Source organism: Phlebotomus papatasi, chromosome 2, assembly GCF_024763615.1.
Source record: "Phlebotomus papatasi isolate M1 chromosome 2, Ppap_2.1, whole genome shotgun sequence".
Lineage (NCBI taxonomy): Eukaryota > Metazoa > Arthropoda > Insecta > Diptera > Psychodidae > Phlebotomus > Phlebotomus papatasi.
The window spans coordinates 22,478,464-22,493,496 of NC_077223.1; the positions used below are offsets into that span (position 1 = coordinate 22,478,464).

Here is a 15,033-nt window from a genome sequence, read left to right on the forward strand (position 1 = left end):
CAAAAATCAAAAATAGGCCCAAAACTGTAATTTCGTTACATGATATTTCATAAGTATTTCTTAATTAATGTCGCTGTTCAGGAAAACTACTATCATAGGCACATAGAGGGTTCATCAGTATTAATATTTATGTAAAAATATTTTTACTTGGGGACACTGTTTTTGAGGGTGGTGACAAATTCATAAATTCTACCTGTGTCCATCCTATATTTTAAGAAGTGTCCATGAATGATAATTTAAATGTGGCAACTCTATCATTAGATGTGATTCTTTCATAATTACACCTATTGTAATCCTCCAATTTTATCGACAATTGACATAACCTTTAATCCCTGGTTGCAGAGTGACATTTTCATGGACTCAAAGCGAAAAAATGTTTTTCGCTAGCGCCCTAATGTCATAAAAACATGGCTTAGAAAAATTACATAAAAGTGATATTAAAACTAATAATCAGTCGTACAAACGATTTAAGCAGATAGATTAGAGTTCCGTCTAAATATTGATGTGCAATTTTTTGTATCCGGTGAAATTTTTATAGCCAAATGGGCCTCCGAATTGTCGAATCAATTTTTATACAGGAAGGCCCCGGACCCAACTTGTATAAAAATCCCCACTGAATTTCCATTTTCTTCTTGAGAAAAATCTAAGGATTTCCAGGAACTATTTGAGGTGGGATTATGAACCTAATCAGTGAGACATTTTTTTTAACATAGTGGAAGAATCGCTTCGGTTTGTGTGTTAATCAGAAAAAAATCACAAATCTTGGACATAATTTTACAGTATCAAGCATGGGAGCTTTCCCCTATTTATTCCTTACAAGGGATAATCTTTTTGTAAAATTTCGGAATTTCAAATTTAGAAAAATACTAAACAGAGCTTGTTCTTTTCTTCGTCGTTTTTTACTCCACCAATAGTCAAACAGTTTTGGTTATGTACTTTGTGTATGCAGAGACACCCCCTCAAAGTCAACATTATTTTTTAAGCTCAATTTATCTCCGCAAAATTATATGAGTCCTGATCATTTTTCTTGATTTTGTATTTATTTTTTAAAAATTGTATAGGCAGAAAGTTCGTTGGGCGGTGAGGGGAGTCAGTTTAACAAAGGGGCACTTTAAATTTTCAAGTGATTTAAAAAGTAATTGTTTAATTTTTTAAGGAAGTCGTTATTCGATTATTTTGTTTTTTTTTTTTTGTTTCTTTAGTCCCCTTACCTGACCCCTCTTCAAGATCTTAAGCTTTAAGGCCTATTTCGACCGATATCTTATGTTGAAAATCTCTTAAAAAATTAAATATACATCCATAAAAATAAATACCAAAATCATCAATTGATAAAATTAAATTTTTGTCTAATAGTAATGTAAAATAAAAGCAATAAATAACAAAAAGTGGGACCTCACACACTAATAGCTACTTTGCAATTTAGAGATGAACTGCCTCACTCTCCTCTACATTAGGTTTCGTTTCTAAAAACATTAATAAAACTAAATTCCATTAAAATGATCACATCTCACATTATTTTGACCTATTATTTACTGCTCGAACTCCAAGAGAGAGCAGTTGTCTTTTGACCAGGAATATAGGATTATATAATTAATATTTTTCAATTTTCTACTTACAAAAAAAAACATCGTTTTTGTATCGATATCAAATATATCAGTGATATTTAATTGTTTTGATTTGGATCCGCGATATTAATTGGCGAGAGATGAATGGAAATCTTGAAATGCTATCATTATTATTTTCATTTTATACTATACTATTATTTTTTCCATTTCTAAGGGACTGGTTACATGTATTTTTATGAGAAAATATTTTCACTATAAAATGAGGATAGTTAAAATGCAGTGTCGATAATCTTTTTCCCCGCTTGATGGCACTGCTTTCCACCGCGAGTGGCGCTAGCATCTGTTCTCAATTTTGATTTCTAAAGCTTTTTATTGAACAAATCCCTCCAAATAAAGTGGAGTTTTACTAATTTTTTCTTAAGCTGTGATTTTGTATTGAGTTAACCTATTTCACACTCTACTTAAAAAAAATACATTTATTTCATCTGAATGGGCCATTAATATCTTATTATAAAGAAATGGATCCGTTGTAATTTTGTTTATCACTTAAAATCTCAAACACTTTAAATAGTCTTTTGTTTTTTTCTATTCTTTATTTGATTGAGATAATGAATATTTAAATAATTGAGTGTACGATGTGCTTCAAATTTGAGTCAGGAATTAACATTCTTGGTCAACAACTTAGTAGTATGTTTAGTATAAACTCGAAATGCTCAGTAAATTAATTCATTTTGCCAAGTTCCTAAGATTACTCATGACATAACTTCTTAACTTTTCGTTTGCCAAAATTTTATTTGATATTTTTATGAACTTAAAACTAATGATATACGTATAATGATAACGATTTTGAAATTCTACTGCCCATTCGCACAGTATGTGTTGCATAATTTTCTGCAACTTTTGATTTAGATAGATAGATTGTATAGGAAGCGTGATGCTAATTGTGGACTGCAAACACAGGCTCTATTTGAGCTCTTTATATCTACCCAGAAAACCTAACTCCAATTTGTTTTAAAAACTGCGTGAACTTTTTTCCATCCCCATTTGGCAAGACTTTTTTCGTAAAAATCTTAACTGTCTGAATTGAGAATTTGGAACAATAGGGGAGAATGAGGCAGTTTCACACAGCTGAGCTTTTTTAGGACAATTCTAAAATAATTATTTTTCATCCAAAAAATCTTTACTTTCGAAAGTAATGCATGCGTGAATCTACCCCATTGTCTTCTGGCTTTAATTGTTTCTAGATCTAGACCCCTGCAGGTCGAGGTAATGTCTACACCCAATTTTGCAAGATGTAAATTTTTAGCCAGTGTCCTGTATAATTTTCTTTAATTTCTCTCAAGTTCCTCCTATCAAGATTTAACAGGAATTGAGACCTATCTAAATTTGAACCGATTTCACGAAACTACAGCACTTAACTTTATCCCAAATTATTGGAAGTAATCTTTCCGTAATTTTTCTTTCAACTTAAAAGGCTATGAGGCCATTTACATCACCGCATTAGATTGGGATTTGTTTAATTTTTCTCGATATAAACGGCAAATCCAATACGACCGCTCGTATCGAATTGGATTGGATTCAAAATGTCCCAATTGTCCCAAACATTTTCGGAGCGCGCGAAGCGAAATTCGGAGTTTCATTTGACGTTAAAATTTACCTCATCATTTGTGTTGTTTTGGAATGGAAGTCGCACAAAGTAAAATTTTCAGGACTTTTTTTTGTGTATTGTGCAAGGATATGGGCAACGACAAATTTAAAAGAGATGGCAAAGGAAGGAGACTAAGCTCCTATTCTAAATTGATCAGGAGAAGGAGGTTGTTGTGACGATAGACTCTAAAAAAATCGCAACCAAGAAGTTTTTGCAGAGTTCCTTAAACAAGGATATGAACGTAATGTTAAGCAAATTGTGTAGTTAAATTTAAGAATCTTAAGCAAAATATCCAACTTAAAAATCGAAAATATTATTTTTAACCTCACAAAAATGGCATCCCACTAAAAATCCAATTCAATCTCAACAGTACGATGTAAACGGACAAGATTGGATTCGGATTTTGGGACAATCCAATCTCAATCTAATGCGATGATGTAAATGGCCTCTATGATTCAGGATCTATAAAGTCCTGACGTGTATCTATCTTCGCGAATCTATCTGCAAGATCTGCAATTTCATTATCTAGCTTTAGATTTAATTCAATCGTATTTTTTGGGACTCAGGTCTGAGTACTACAAATTGGTATATGGATACTCTGAGACATATTTTTTGGAATAGATAATAGTCCGATTCTTGTAGATGATTCACAACATGGATTGTGAATCATCTGAAGAAGCATGTTTGGTCACAGCTTCTTTTACAAGACGAAACTTGATGTAAAATATGCTGAAAATTGTATTTTTTGTATAAAATTCTCTCAAAAATTCAAATTTTATTTATTTAATTTTTTTCAAAAATCCTTCCGAGTACAAATTTAACCCTTTAAGGATGAGTGGGACACCGGTGTCCCAAAAACAAAAACAATTTTTTTGAGTATAGAAAATTATTTTGCCAGATAGTCCGATAGCATTTTTGAGACACTGGTGTCTTATTCGTTCTTAAAGAGTTAGGTACAGGAAATATTTTGAAGGATCATTAACATGCCCCTCATTTCCCCTCCACCCCTCCCCTTCCCCACCAAAACTATGTTTTTTTGGGATTGCTCGAAAACGCGTCGTGCGGTTTTTTCATTTTTGGATATGTTTTAGAGATTATCCAGGCGAACATTTAAATATTGTTGAATCATTCCTAATAACGGTTTTTCAAGGTCAAAGGTTAAAAAGACACTAGAGAGCGCGTTTATCAAGCAAATGGGGCCATGTTTGGGGTCGTTGGAAAGGTCTTGGAATGTCCGACACAACTAAATCGGTTTTAAATCGGTAATGAACCGGTTCATAACCGATAAAAAATTTTTGTCTGAAAATCAATCGTATTACTTTTAAAACTATTTTAAGGGATCTTTTGAGAGATTTATGAATCGGTTCAAATCGGTTGAGAACCGGTAAACGGTAAATGATGCGAAAGTAGTTTTTACGGTATAGCATCTAAGTCACGAGTTCGAGCATTTCGTAACGTAAAAGAAATTCAAACCCAGAGAACTTGTATTTTGGTGTGAGTGCTTTAGCACCTAATCTATTGACTATTATTGTTTAAGTTTAATTTATCAATCTCGGTAAACTAATTATAATTTAGTTTCTTGAAATTCTAAAAGCAGTAAATGCTACAGTAGACTCTCGCTTATCCGTGGACTCTTTTTCCGGGTGATATAAAAAAATCCGTGAAGCAGTTGAATTTTCAAAATTTTGATGACACATTGTTCCCGTTTTGGTTTTTTTTTGTTAAGCAAATGTGCTCTATCTACTGTAATTCTTACTCACTGTAACTTTTTTGGACAGTACGCATGTTTAGAGAGACTGTCGGATTCAGTCAGGTCAGGATTCAGGATTCACTCCATAAATTTTCAATGTAAACAAAAAATCGTTGGATTTCAAACAATTTAATGGGCATCACTCTCAAAATCCGTATGACATTTTGGTCCCGCTCTCACGGATAAGCGAGAGTCTACTGTAAAAGTCTTTTTTCAATCAAGTTCAACTTGATAAGCCTTAGGGGATTGAGTTTATAAGCTTCTGCCAGGGCGAGGTAACAGCTAAATCCTCAATTTTCACTTGAATAAGGGAAAGCTTTTAGGCTTCGCACACATTTTATGTTCGAACACTTCACATTTTGCTCATTTTCATTTAGTGAATTTGAGCTAATTTTCAGGAAATGTATAACTTAATGTATAACTTAATTTTAGTTACAATAAAGAGGGGGAAATTTAAAGTGTGTGAAGCCTGAAAGCTTTCCTATATAGGCAGGGAAAATTTCTTCTTCCATTGAGAATTGAACTAGGGAGCTCTCGCTATTTCTTTTTATTTAATAAAAAAAATGATTTGAAATTTGCATATTCTGTTATTAGTTTCTGTTAAAAAGAAATCAAATAAATTTCAAAGTCAAAGAAGAAAATTATCACCTGAAATCTAAATCCATCTTCTGAGTGAGTTTGAACACGGCTTGTCCAAAAAATAAAAAAATCACCTCAATAAACGAGGAGTTGAGAAGGTTGAAAATAAAATGATATCATCGATTTATCTGATATCAGCGCCAAAGCATCTCCATATAATTTCATTGTGTTGGAACATTTTGTGTATATCAATTAAAGAGGTTCTGATAACATACTTTTTCCCTCTCGATTATATATATTTCTCACCTGGGCGATAAGACTGAAAAATTCCTTCTTCTCCACCCATTTTCAGACCGCTGAATTACGCGCTGTGTGTGTGGCTTCTTTTTATTTTCAAAAGAAGGGGATTCAGGGAATCAGGTGTGGGAAGTATAGTGAGGATTAGGGGTAAATAGAAATGGCTCACTATTCAAATGGAGGCTATTCTGGGGATGAACATGACTCCAGGAGCGACAGTCGTCCAGGTAGTGATTTGGGGGATAAGCCCACGTATCTCCTGGAACATTTGGCCACCTTCACAGTGAACCAAGAGAGTGGAATTGTGTATCCAGCCGATGGAATGCGAAGGTTGCTTCAGCTGGAAAAGACCACAGGCATTTGGTCACAGAAAATGCAACTGTGCCTCGATAAACAGTGGATCTTGATTATGGACTACGAATCTGGGGTTCGTATTCTCTCATCATTTAGACATACACACAATAATTCAGTTCAACTTGCTGTATCTATAATTTTTCTGCCTGTTTTTTTTTCGTCATTTACCATTCCATAATTTTTCTCTCTATGTCGGTTTTTTTTTGCTTTTGGCTCTTGTGACTCTAAAAAAAAACAGCAAACCTTTTGTCTCTTCCCCCGACAGAATATCATTGAGAAATTCCCAGCGTCGCTTATTCAAGAACCAACTGCTTTCACCAGCAATGATCCAATGGAGATGTACAACAATATTCTGGTGTTTATTGTTGGCAATGGTGGCAATAGTTCTCGCTCCGAGATGCACATCTTTCAAGTAAGTAGCTATAATTTACTTAATAATAAAAACCCCTTTTGCTTTTGGGATTCCGGATGGGATTGTGATTCGCGAACTTGATGAACAACTCATAAATCGATTGTTTGTTTAATAAATCAATTAAATAATCAAGCAATTGAGAGATTCCTGTGGAATGCAATTCTTGATGAAATTGCTCAATTAAAGACTTGATAAAGTGTAAAAGGTTGTTTGATAAAGACTTGCCGCTTTTTTGGTAAAGAGTATTTGAAAAAAACGTTGTTACATCACGCAATCGCCTTGCGGCATTGTTACAACAAAGAAAATCATCTGAATCCAAATTCTAAAACAGAAGTCTGTTGCTTCCATCTGCGTGAGTGCGAAGACTTTCTTCAATATAAAATGGAATGAGCTTCTTTAGAATTCAATTTCACATCTAAATAAAATAAATCATTGAAGCCGTTTTCAAAACAAACTAAAAAAAAATATGGAAAAAGGGAAAAACATGTCTAGATTTTAGATAACTTCGACTTATAAAGGGTGAGGGTCACCGAAAACCTAAAGCGGATATCTCTTACCGTTTGACATCTAACAAATAGTTTATTATTTTGGAGTCACCTAACTCTCTCATATAAAACCAAACTAGGAAGGTTTTTAAATGCAAGTGGGGCACCTTTGAACTGGGATACATTTGAAATAGAGCCTTTTTCTTCTATTTTTAAATAATTTATCTTTACAATTGGTTTGCGAATCATTGCTTTTAACTTTGCATTGTCCTCCGAAACAGCTGGGATTTAGGAGAGATGAAGGTCTTGATTTATTAAAGTCGTTGTCAATGATACAGACAGAGTATATTTACGGGTTTTTGGAAAAGTAGTTCCATCTTCCAGTAAACATTTCTCCATCACGAGTTAGAAAACAAATTGTCTCCAATAAACTTACTCCGATTGGAAGCAAAACTTGATTTGCAGAAAAGGATTCTTAAAGCTGTCGACGACACACCTTCTGAGCCAGGACAATTTCATGAAAGCAAAATTCATATCCCTTTCTTTCTCACACATTTTGAATATGTCTATCTCATTTGTACACACTCCAAATTCGATTGAGCTAAATTGGATTTGTTGTGATGTTTAAAAGAAGAAGAAAAGTGCGAGAGAATGAGATAGACATACGCAAAGCGTGTAAGGGAGAAAAACTTCACTTTTGACTTCACTAAATTTTCCTGATCTAAAAGGTGTACCGGAGCCATTACCCCGAAAAAAGTCAACTCACAATCGAAATTACATGCATTCCGTGTTGCAAACATTCCGAAGTTGCCTGTAAATAATCTCAGCCATTATAAGCTTACCTAGGCTTGTAACTGGTCATTTTCTATTTTAAATAGTTTGAATGCAGAAGATAAACAAAAGAAAAAAAGGTTCATTGAAATCGGTTAATAAATATTAGAGATAAAGTCTGGTCAATTTCAGTACAGTCAGCGTCGGGGTACAGTGGGGTGGAGTGGGGACAAATGGAACTCATCGTTAGAAAGGTCACGACCTCAGATATATTTCTCTGAAACCGGTTAAAAACATTGAAAGTATAGTCCGGTCAAGTTATCTTCGTTAAAGCTTGGTTAAGGATGCAACGAGGGAAAAATGCAAACCATTGTTGGAATAGGTCCTTGACCTTTGCAACATCATATATCTTCAAAATTAAAAATTGAAGTTTCGTGATATTCGACGTCGTGTAGTAGGACTGTTGAGCCTAGGGAAGTTGAAGAGAGAAGCCTGTCCTAACGAAAACTCTTAAAGCCTTGAATTGGCTTCTCATAGATATTCACCATTGAAGCTAGGACGACGCCAGATACATGAGTCCATTGTAAAGAGTAATTGGGGCTCAATTCCAAGAAATCCAATTTCCAAGAGTGCTCCTGCATGTTTTAATGTGAAATTTGTAGCAATTGAAAGATCGATTTTTAGATTTTAGCATCATCGTATGAAGTTGCGGTTTCAGAAGAGTCGTAGTATTTTACAAGGCCTTTTTAAATCACCCAAAATCATCAAATTCTGATAATTAGAACGGGAGCCATGACCTTTTTAAGATCCATTTTTGACCTAGTTCGGATCACGGAGATTGAAGCGGATGAAGTATTATTTTTTTACGTACGGCTGGACAGCCAGAAAAGTGATTTTTGACGATTATCATATTCATATTCTATGAGTGTCAAAATGCATTACACTAGACTCTCGCTCAATCGGGCGAAAAATTTTGTTAACAATTTTCACGTTTAATTATGAAGCAAATTTGCTCAAATTCGCTGTAGTTCCTCTTATTTTATCATGATTCTTTATAATTGAGCGTTTTTTGTGGAATTTACAATGACTTATGGCCAAATCTTTCGAAAATTTGGATGACATTTTGCCACATATACCCGATTGAGAGAGAGTCTACTGTGCATGCGAATTTCGGGTCCGATCTAACAGAGTTAATAGAATTCTCGATCAGACAACAAAAGCTGAGATTGTAAAGAATCTCAAATTATTGCATACAGACCCGTCAAATCATTGCTCTACCTGCCGATTTTACTCGGAGGTTTTTTGAATTGTAACACCGTCTTCAGCCTAAAGGTTTAGCCCAGTTCCAGAGGGTCTCAAAACCTTGAACAGCAACTGATTTTATTGATTTTTCAAAATCTAATTACCTAAAATCTAATAATCTAAGACTTAGGTCTGAAGCCCGTATAACGGTATATTCTAGTACATTCAGAGAAAATCTGTAGTTTTCGGCAGAATTTCTGCATAGGAAATCTGCATAGTCTCCATTGTCTCAACAAAAATATTGTTGATTTATCAAGAAACTGTAGAAGTTACAAAGAAAATGGTTTGTTCTGCTTAACAAGCATTACCGATTAAACATTTTAGATAACTAAAAAGATGCGAGCAAAAATACTAATTTCATAAAAATCTCCAATCGAATGATACAAAAACACGAAATTTAGGTCGACACTCTACTCAAAGTTTTTACTTCACTCTTCTCTACTTATAACACGGCGTCGCAGAATGCTTTATTTTATATAAACACTGTGAAATCACCAAGAGAATCACTCTATTGATTTTTGCAAACTTCAGTGAAAAATATTCCATCTTTTCCGACACAGCTGTCTGGAAAGTCTGGAATGTAGAAAAAATCTACAGAAAATCGGCAAAATTCATCTACAGAAATTCGTCAGAGTATGCACCAGGATTCGTCAGAAAATCTGCAAAAATTTCTGACGAATTTTGTCCCAAGCCCAAATAAAATTCGTAGGAATATCTACAGATTTCTCGGCAGATTTTCGGCAGAGGTGTAGATATTTTCTGCAGAAAACTTAAAGATATCTGACGAAATTATTTGACGGGGAATATTATTTTTTGTGGTTAGAAAAAGTTCAGTAGTTTATAACATTCCGTCAAAATTTGCCATAGAAATTATTTTTTACCAAATTCAAATCGACCGGCAGAATGGTGCTTCTTAAGTAGTGGTTACTTTAGCGGTTTTATTCACTGTGTAGGCAGTTTGTAGCCATCAGGATTTTGTCGAATTCGACGTGTAGTGATTAGTACTTCAATATCCTACCGGTATTTGAGAAGTTTTATAAGTAAAAGTCACCGCTTTGCAATAAATTTGTAACAATTTCATATACGATAACATGGTATGACCTTTGAAAGTACAGTATTTTCGTTCTTAGGAGTCCTTTTTCTTGAAAAATTGATAAATAATTTTTTCCGAATGACTCATGACCATGTCACATATAAGATTAATACTTTCTGAACTGCGAGAATGCCAACGAAGGATAGCAAGTGTTTTATCTTGCCTCTCTCTTGTGCTTCGGTCGAAAACTAACCGAATCACAGTTGGCACGCATGGAAAATTGCTGAAATTGCCTGTAATACGATTCAGAAAGCAACCCGTCAAATTATTGCTCTACCTGCCGATTTTACTCGGAGGTTTTTTTGAATTTTAACGGTATATTCTAGTACATTCAGAGAAAATCTGCAGATTCTCGGCAGAATTTCTCCCTAGAAAATCTGCATAACCTCCATTACTTCACAAAAATATTGTTGATTTATGAAGAAACTGTAGAAGTTATAAAGAAAATTGTATGCTCTGCTTAACAAGCATTACCGAGTACACATTTTAGATAAGTAAAAAAACTGCGAGCAAAAATACTAATTTCTTAAAAATCGCCAATCGAATGATACAAAAACACGAAATTTTGGTCGACACTCTGTTTAAAGTTTTCACTTCACTTTTCTCTACTTGTAACACGGCGTCGCAGAATTCTTTATTTTATATAAACACTGTGATATCACGAAGAATAACTCTATTGAATTTTGCAAACTTCAGTGAAAAATTTTTCCATCTCTTCTGACACATCTTGTCTGGAAAGTCTGGAATGTAGAAAAAATCTACAGAAAATCGGCAGAATATCTACAGAAATTCGTCAGAGATTCGTCAGAAAATCTGCCGAATTATTCTGACGAATTTTGTCCCAAGCCCAAATAAAATTCGTAAGAATATCTACAGATATTATCTGCAGATATTCTGTAGAGGTGTAGATTTTCTCTACAGAAATCTTAAAGATATCTGCAGATATTATTTTACGGGAATTAATACGAACAGTAATATCTTACTCGTCGTATTACTCCACTAGAGTGTACTCTTTCTAACACACGTGATATTCTATTTGAAATTTTGAATGCTATATTCCTCTCTCTCCGGCTTTTCTTTTAATATTAATATTAATCTTATATGTGACACCACGGTCATCCTCTTCGTAATAGCTTCCATTTTACGCTAATTTCCCTTAAGACCTTGATTAAGCCGTTTTCATTACATAAAAGCTTATGGCCTCTATCACTCACAAATTATAGTTTTAAAATAAAATTTTCCTACTCTTGAAAGGTTTTAATTTGAAGAAAAAGACAGATTTGATCATTTTATTGTCAATTATAAACAATTTCTTATTAAAGAACGGTTCTAGAAACATTAAAAAATAAAAATACCTATTTGAATTTCGCTTACTGTATTATAAAAAAAACCTTGTCCGGCGTGTTAGACCTAATTTTGTTTACCTTAACTTTATTAGATGATGTGTTGTAAGAAGCGGTAGGTTATTAGCAAACAACTCAATATTGCGATGTGTAATCTAAAAGTTTTATAATATTTTTGAATTCCCTTTCGCGATAAGATAGAAAGAAATCAATAATTCCTATCATTGGTCAATTCAGTGCAATATTAAGGGGGTTTGTCAATTCAAATCTGTACTATTGTTCTGAAACAGTGCCAAAGTATATCTGCGGTGCATCTGGTGGAGGATCTCAAGATGCTACGCAGTGGAAAAGTCGTTCTGCAACATCGGGAAACCCTTCCGACGCCCCCAATTGCAAAATCCAATACGAGATCCTTCAATTCAGCCAGCTATCACGATCATCAGCATCACAGTCAGGATACAGATTCGGAATTTGGTGTGAGTGGAGGTGAACGTGCCACATTGGCGGCTGGACATGATCCGGAAACTAGTTCAACGTCGAGTGAGAAGTACGAGAGGGATGTCACGGTGCTGAATCACTGCTTTGATGACATTGAAAAGTTTATTGCGAGGCTACAGCATGCAGCAGCGGCAACACGTGAACTGGAACGCCGACGTAGGAATAGGAAGTCAAAGAAGAGGGATCCAGGAGAGGGATTGTTGACATTGCGAACGAGACCGCCACATGAGAAGGAATTTATTGATATCTTTGCAAAATTCAAGCTGAGTTTCAATTTGCTGGCAAAGCTTAAGGCGCACATTCATGATCCCAATGCCCCTGAACTCGTACATTTTCTCTTTACGCCACTGGCACTCATCGTGGATGCCTCCCATGATACCTACTACGATCCAAATTTGCCGGCACGTGTCATAAATCCACTGTTGACCCGGGAGGCTATCAATTTGCTCATCAATTGTGTCACTAGCAAAGAAACAGAGCTCTGGAGAAGTCTTGGGGATGCCTGGATTATTTCCCGTGATCAATGGAAGGGTCACACGGGATCATATCATCCGGTGTTCTTTGACGGTTGGTCTCCGGACTATCCTGTTGTTGAGGAATTGGAGAATATTGCAACGGGCAGTGGGAAGAGGCAGATTGATACGCATCAATTGCATTATGCCTCTGGCGGAGTTGGAGACTTTGACTATGATCCACAGACGCCGATGGAGAAGTACAGTGGAGCACCAGCTAGTCCAGGATTGAGGGATATCAGTGCAAGGAGTGACATCTCCGTGGATTCTATCGAGCGCAATGGGGCTGCTGCTGCAGCTGCCATTTCAGCTGCTGTAGCTGGGCACGATTCCAATGGGACGGATGCCTGGGTGGATGAACTTCAGGCGCAGGGAGCCAAGATTGTCCAGGTGACATATCCCAGGACGGCCAACAATGACAAGGAGCTGACTGTTGTGAGGGGAGAATATCTTGAGGTAAGTGATACATATTTCCTTGACACTAAAAAATACTCATTTTGAAAAAAAAATTATTAATTATTTAATCAATTGATTTAAAATGTACCTAGGGGAGACTGGGGCGGAATTAGCCACGTATTATTAGATAATGGTATTTTATAGTTTGCCTTCAAAGGAATATTGAGGAAACCACTCTTTATTCTAAATACAGTAGGTGTCAAAAGTTTGTTGCCCCACGTATGATCGGGAAACCAGGTGCAAAACTTGATAGAAAAAATTACTTTTTCGAATTTTTCGTTTTACAAATTAGTTGCCTGTAATCCGTAGATATTATTTATATATTTTGGAAAAATTAATTTTATTTCATATAAAAAATTATTGTCTTCCAAAAGTTGGTCATTTTTGAAAAATCAAAAGTTTGTTGCCTCATTTAAATAACTAATTCAAATTGATCAAAACATGCAACCAACTTAATGTAAACCGGTTACATCAAGATGAATAAAAACAAATAACAAAGTAATAAGGTGGGCCAGATCGGGCTGGTGATGACGTAGATACTTTTTGAAGGTTATGTCAAAAATCATCTGTTCGTGACTCGCGCCAAAATCTCATGCGAATACATTTCTATAAAATGTTGGGAATATATCAAAATTATTAGTTTAATTGTTAACAGTAATGACTATTTTTATCAATTAAACTAATATTTGATGTTGTTTCTGTTTTTCTCATACTTTTTTACCACAAAAGTCCACTGGACAAAAATTATTCTCACGAAACCCGGCAGACCATACACCATATACAAACGTGTCAGAACATTCAATACTATAATGGAAAAACTGAGTATAAATCACGTAGAATACCAAATTGATATAAAATGCCGAGATCAGACATTCTAAACAAAAAGTCAATATTAATTTTCTTTAGTTTCGTAAGACTTCTACAACAGTCCTAAGGACTCATAAATCCATTTCCCCATTAAGATTTCCACATTTTTTTTGTGTTAAATTAAGAAAAAACTAGAAAAATCTTAAAATGAGTTTTCATTGAATTTATTAACAAAAAGCTATTTTATTAAGTTATTTTTTTCAACACTGGCGAGAATTCTATCAGACATACCAATGTACTTTCCTCTAAAATTGACATTACGTATGTATCAGGTATGAGTTTTTTCAGAAAATTTTATTTAACTGTCAAGAGCAATTCAGAAAATTTAAGGTGACATTTGAATTTTCAACTTATGGTTCTTTCCGTACTATTTTACGACAATTTTGGATCTTATATTACTTAATTAGTGTACAATTTTGAATGCAATCTTTAAACATATTAGCTGCAAAATAAGGTTAAATTTTAAAATTTAACAATGGAAAATCGATTTAAGGAAATTATTGAATTTATTGGCATAATATAGACGATATTTTATCCTAGGCAATTTTAATATCATACCCAATATGGTCATATTAGTAAAAATGTGTTTTTTTAAATCAAAATTTATCATATTATACTTATTTGAAGTTCATTAGCCGAGGAACAATAAATATATTTTCATTTATGAAGAAAATTAATAAATCTTTGCAAAATTATTCGATTCTTATTTTTCTATTACAAATGTTTGACAAATCTGAGTTGTCAACACTGTACCAGTCGGGTAAAAGTATCTACGTCACTGGCAGTTCGACTTGGCCCACCTTATACTTGAAGCATCTTGCGGTTACATTTTGAGTTTATGTCATTTAAAAGGCAAATGGTAGGTTTGTGCATTTTTAAATTTGTCAATGGTAAATACATGTGTATAAAAGTATTGACAAATAACAAGAAATAATCTATTTTTTGATAATTTATAATTTAGGTTAAAAATTGCAAATTACAAAAAGTTAAAAGGAGGGAAATTGTCCAGATATACTGCCGGAATGAATCTTCGTCGTCAATTGTTTAATTTTATTAAAAATTTCTACAAAATATACATAAAATCACCAAAATATATTGTGA

The 15,033-nt window shown here is 34.3% G+C and overlaps 1 protein-coding gene across 4 annotated transcripts in view; it reads left to right on the plus strand.

Annotated features, from left to right (window-relative positions):
- The window catches only part of LOC129802994 (epidermal growth factor receptor kinase substrate 8-like), a 42,187-nt gene that overhangs the window by 13,809 nt on the left and 13,345 nt on the right, over positions 1-15,033 (plus strand). For all 4 annotated transcript variants that reach the window (XM_055849273.1, XM_055849275.1, XM_055849274.1 and 1 more), the window contains exons 2-4: positions 5,895-6,266; positions 6,459-6,605; positions 11,890-13,065. In XM_055849273.1, coding sequence (XP_055705248.1) covers positions 6,000-6,266; positions 6,459-6,605; positions 11,890-13,065 — 1,590 coding nt within the window. In that variant the 5' untranslated portion in view covers positions 5,895-5,999. The remainder of the gene's footprint in view (positions 1-5,894; positions 6,267-6,458; positions 6,606-11,889; positions 13,066-15,033) is intronic.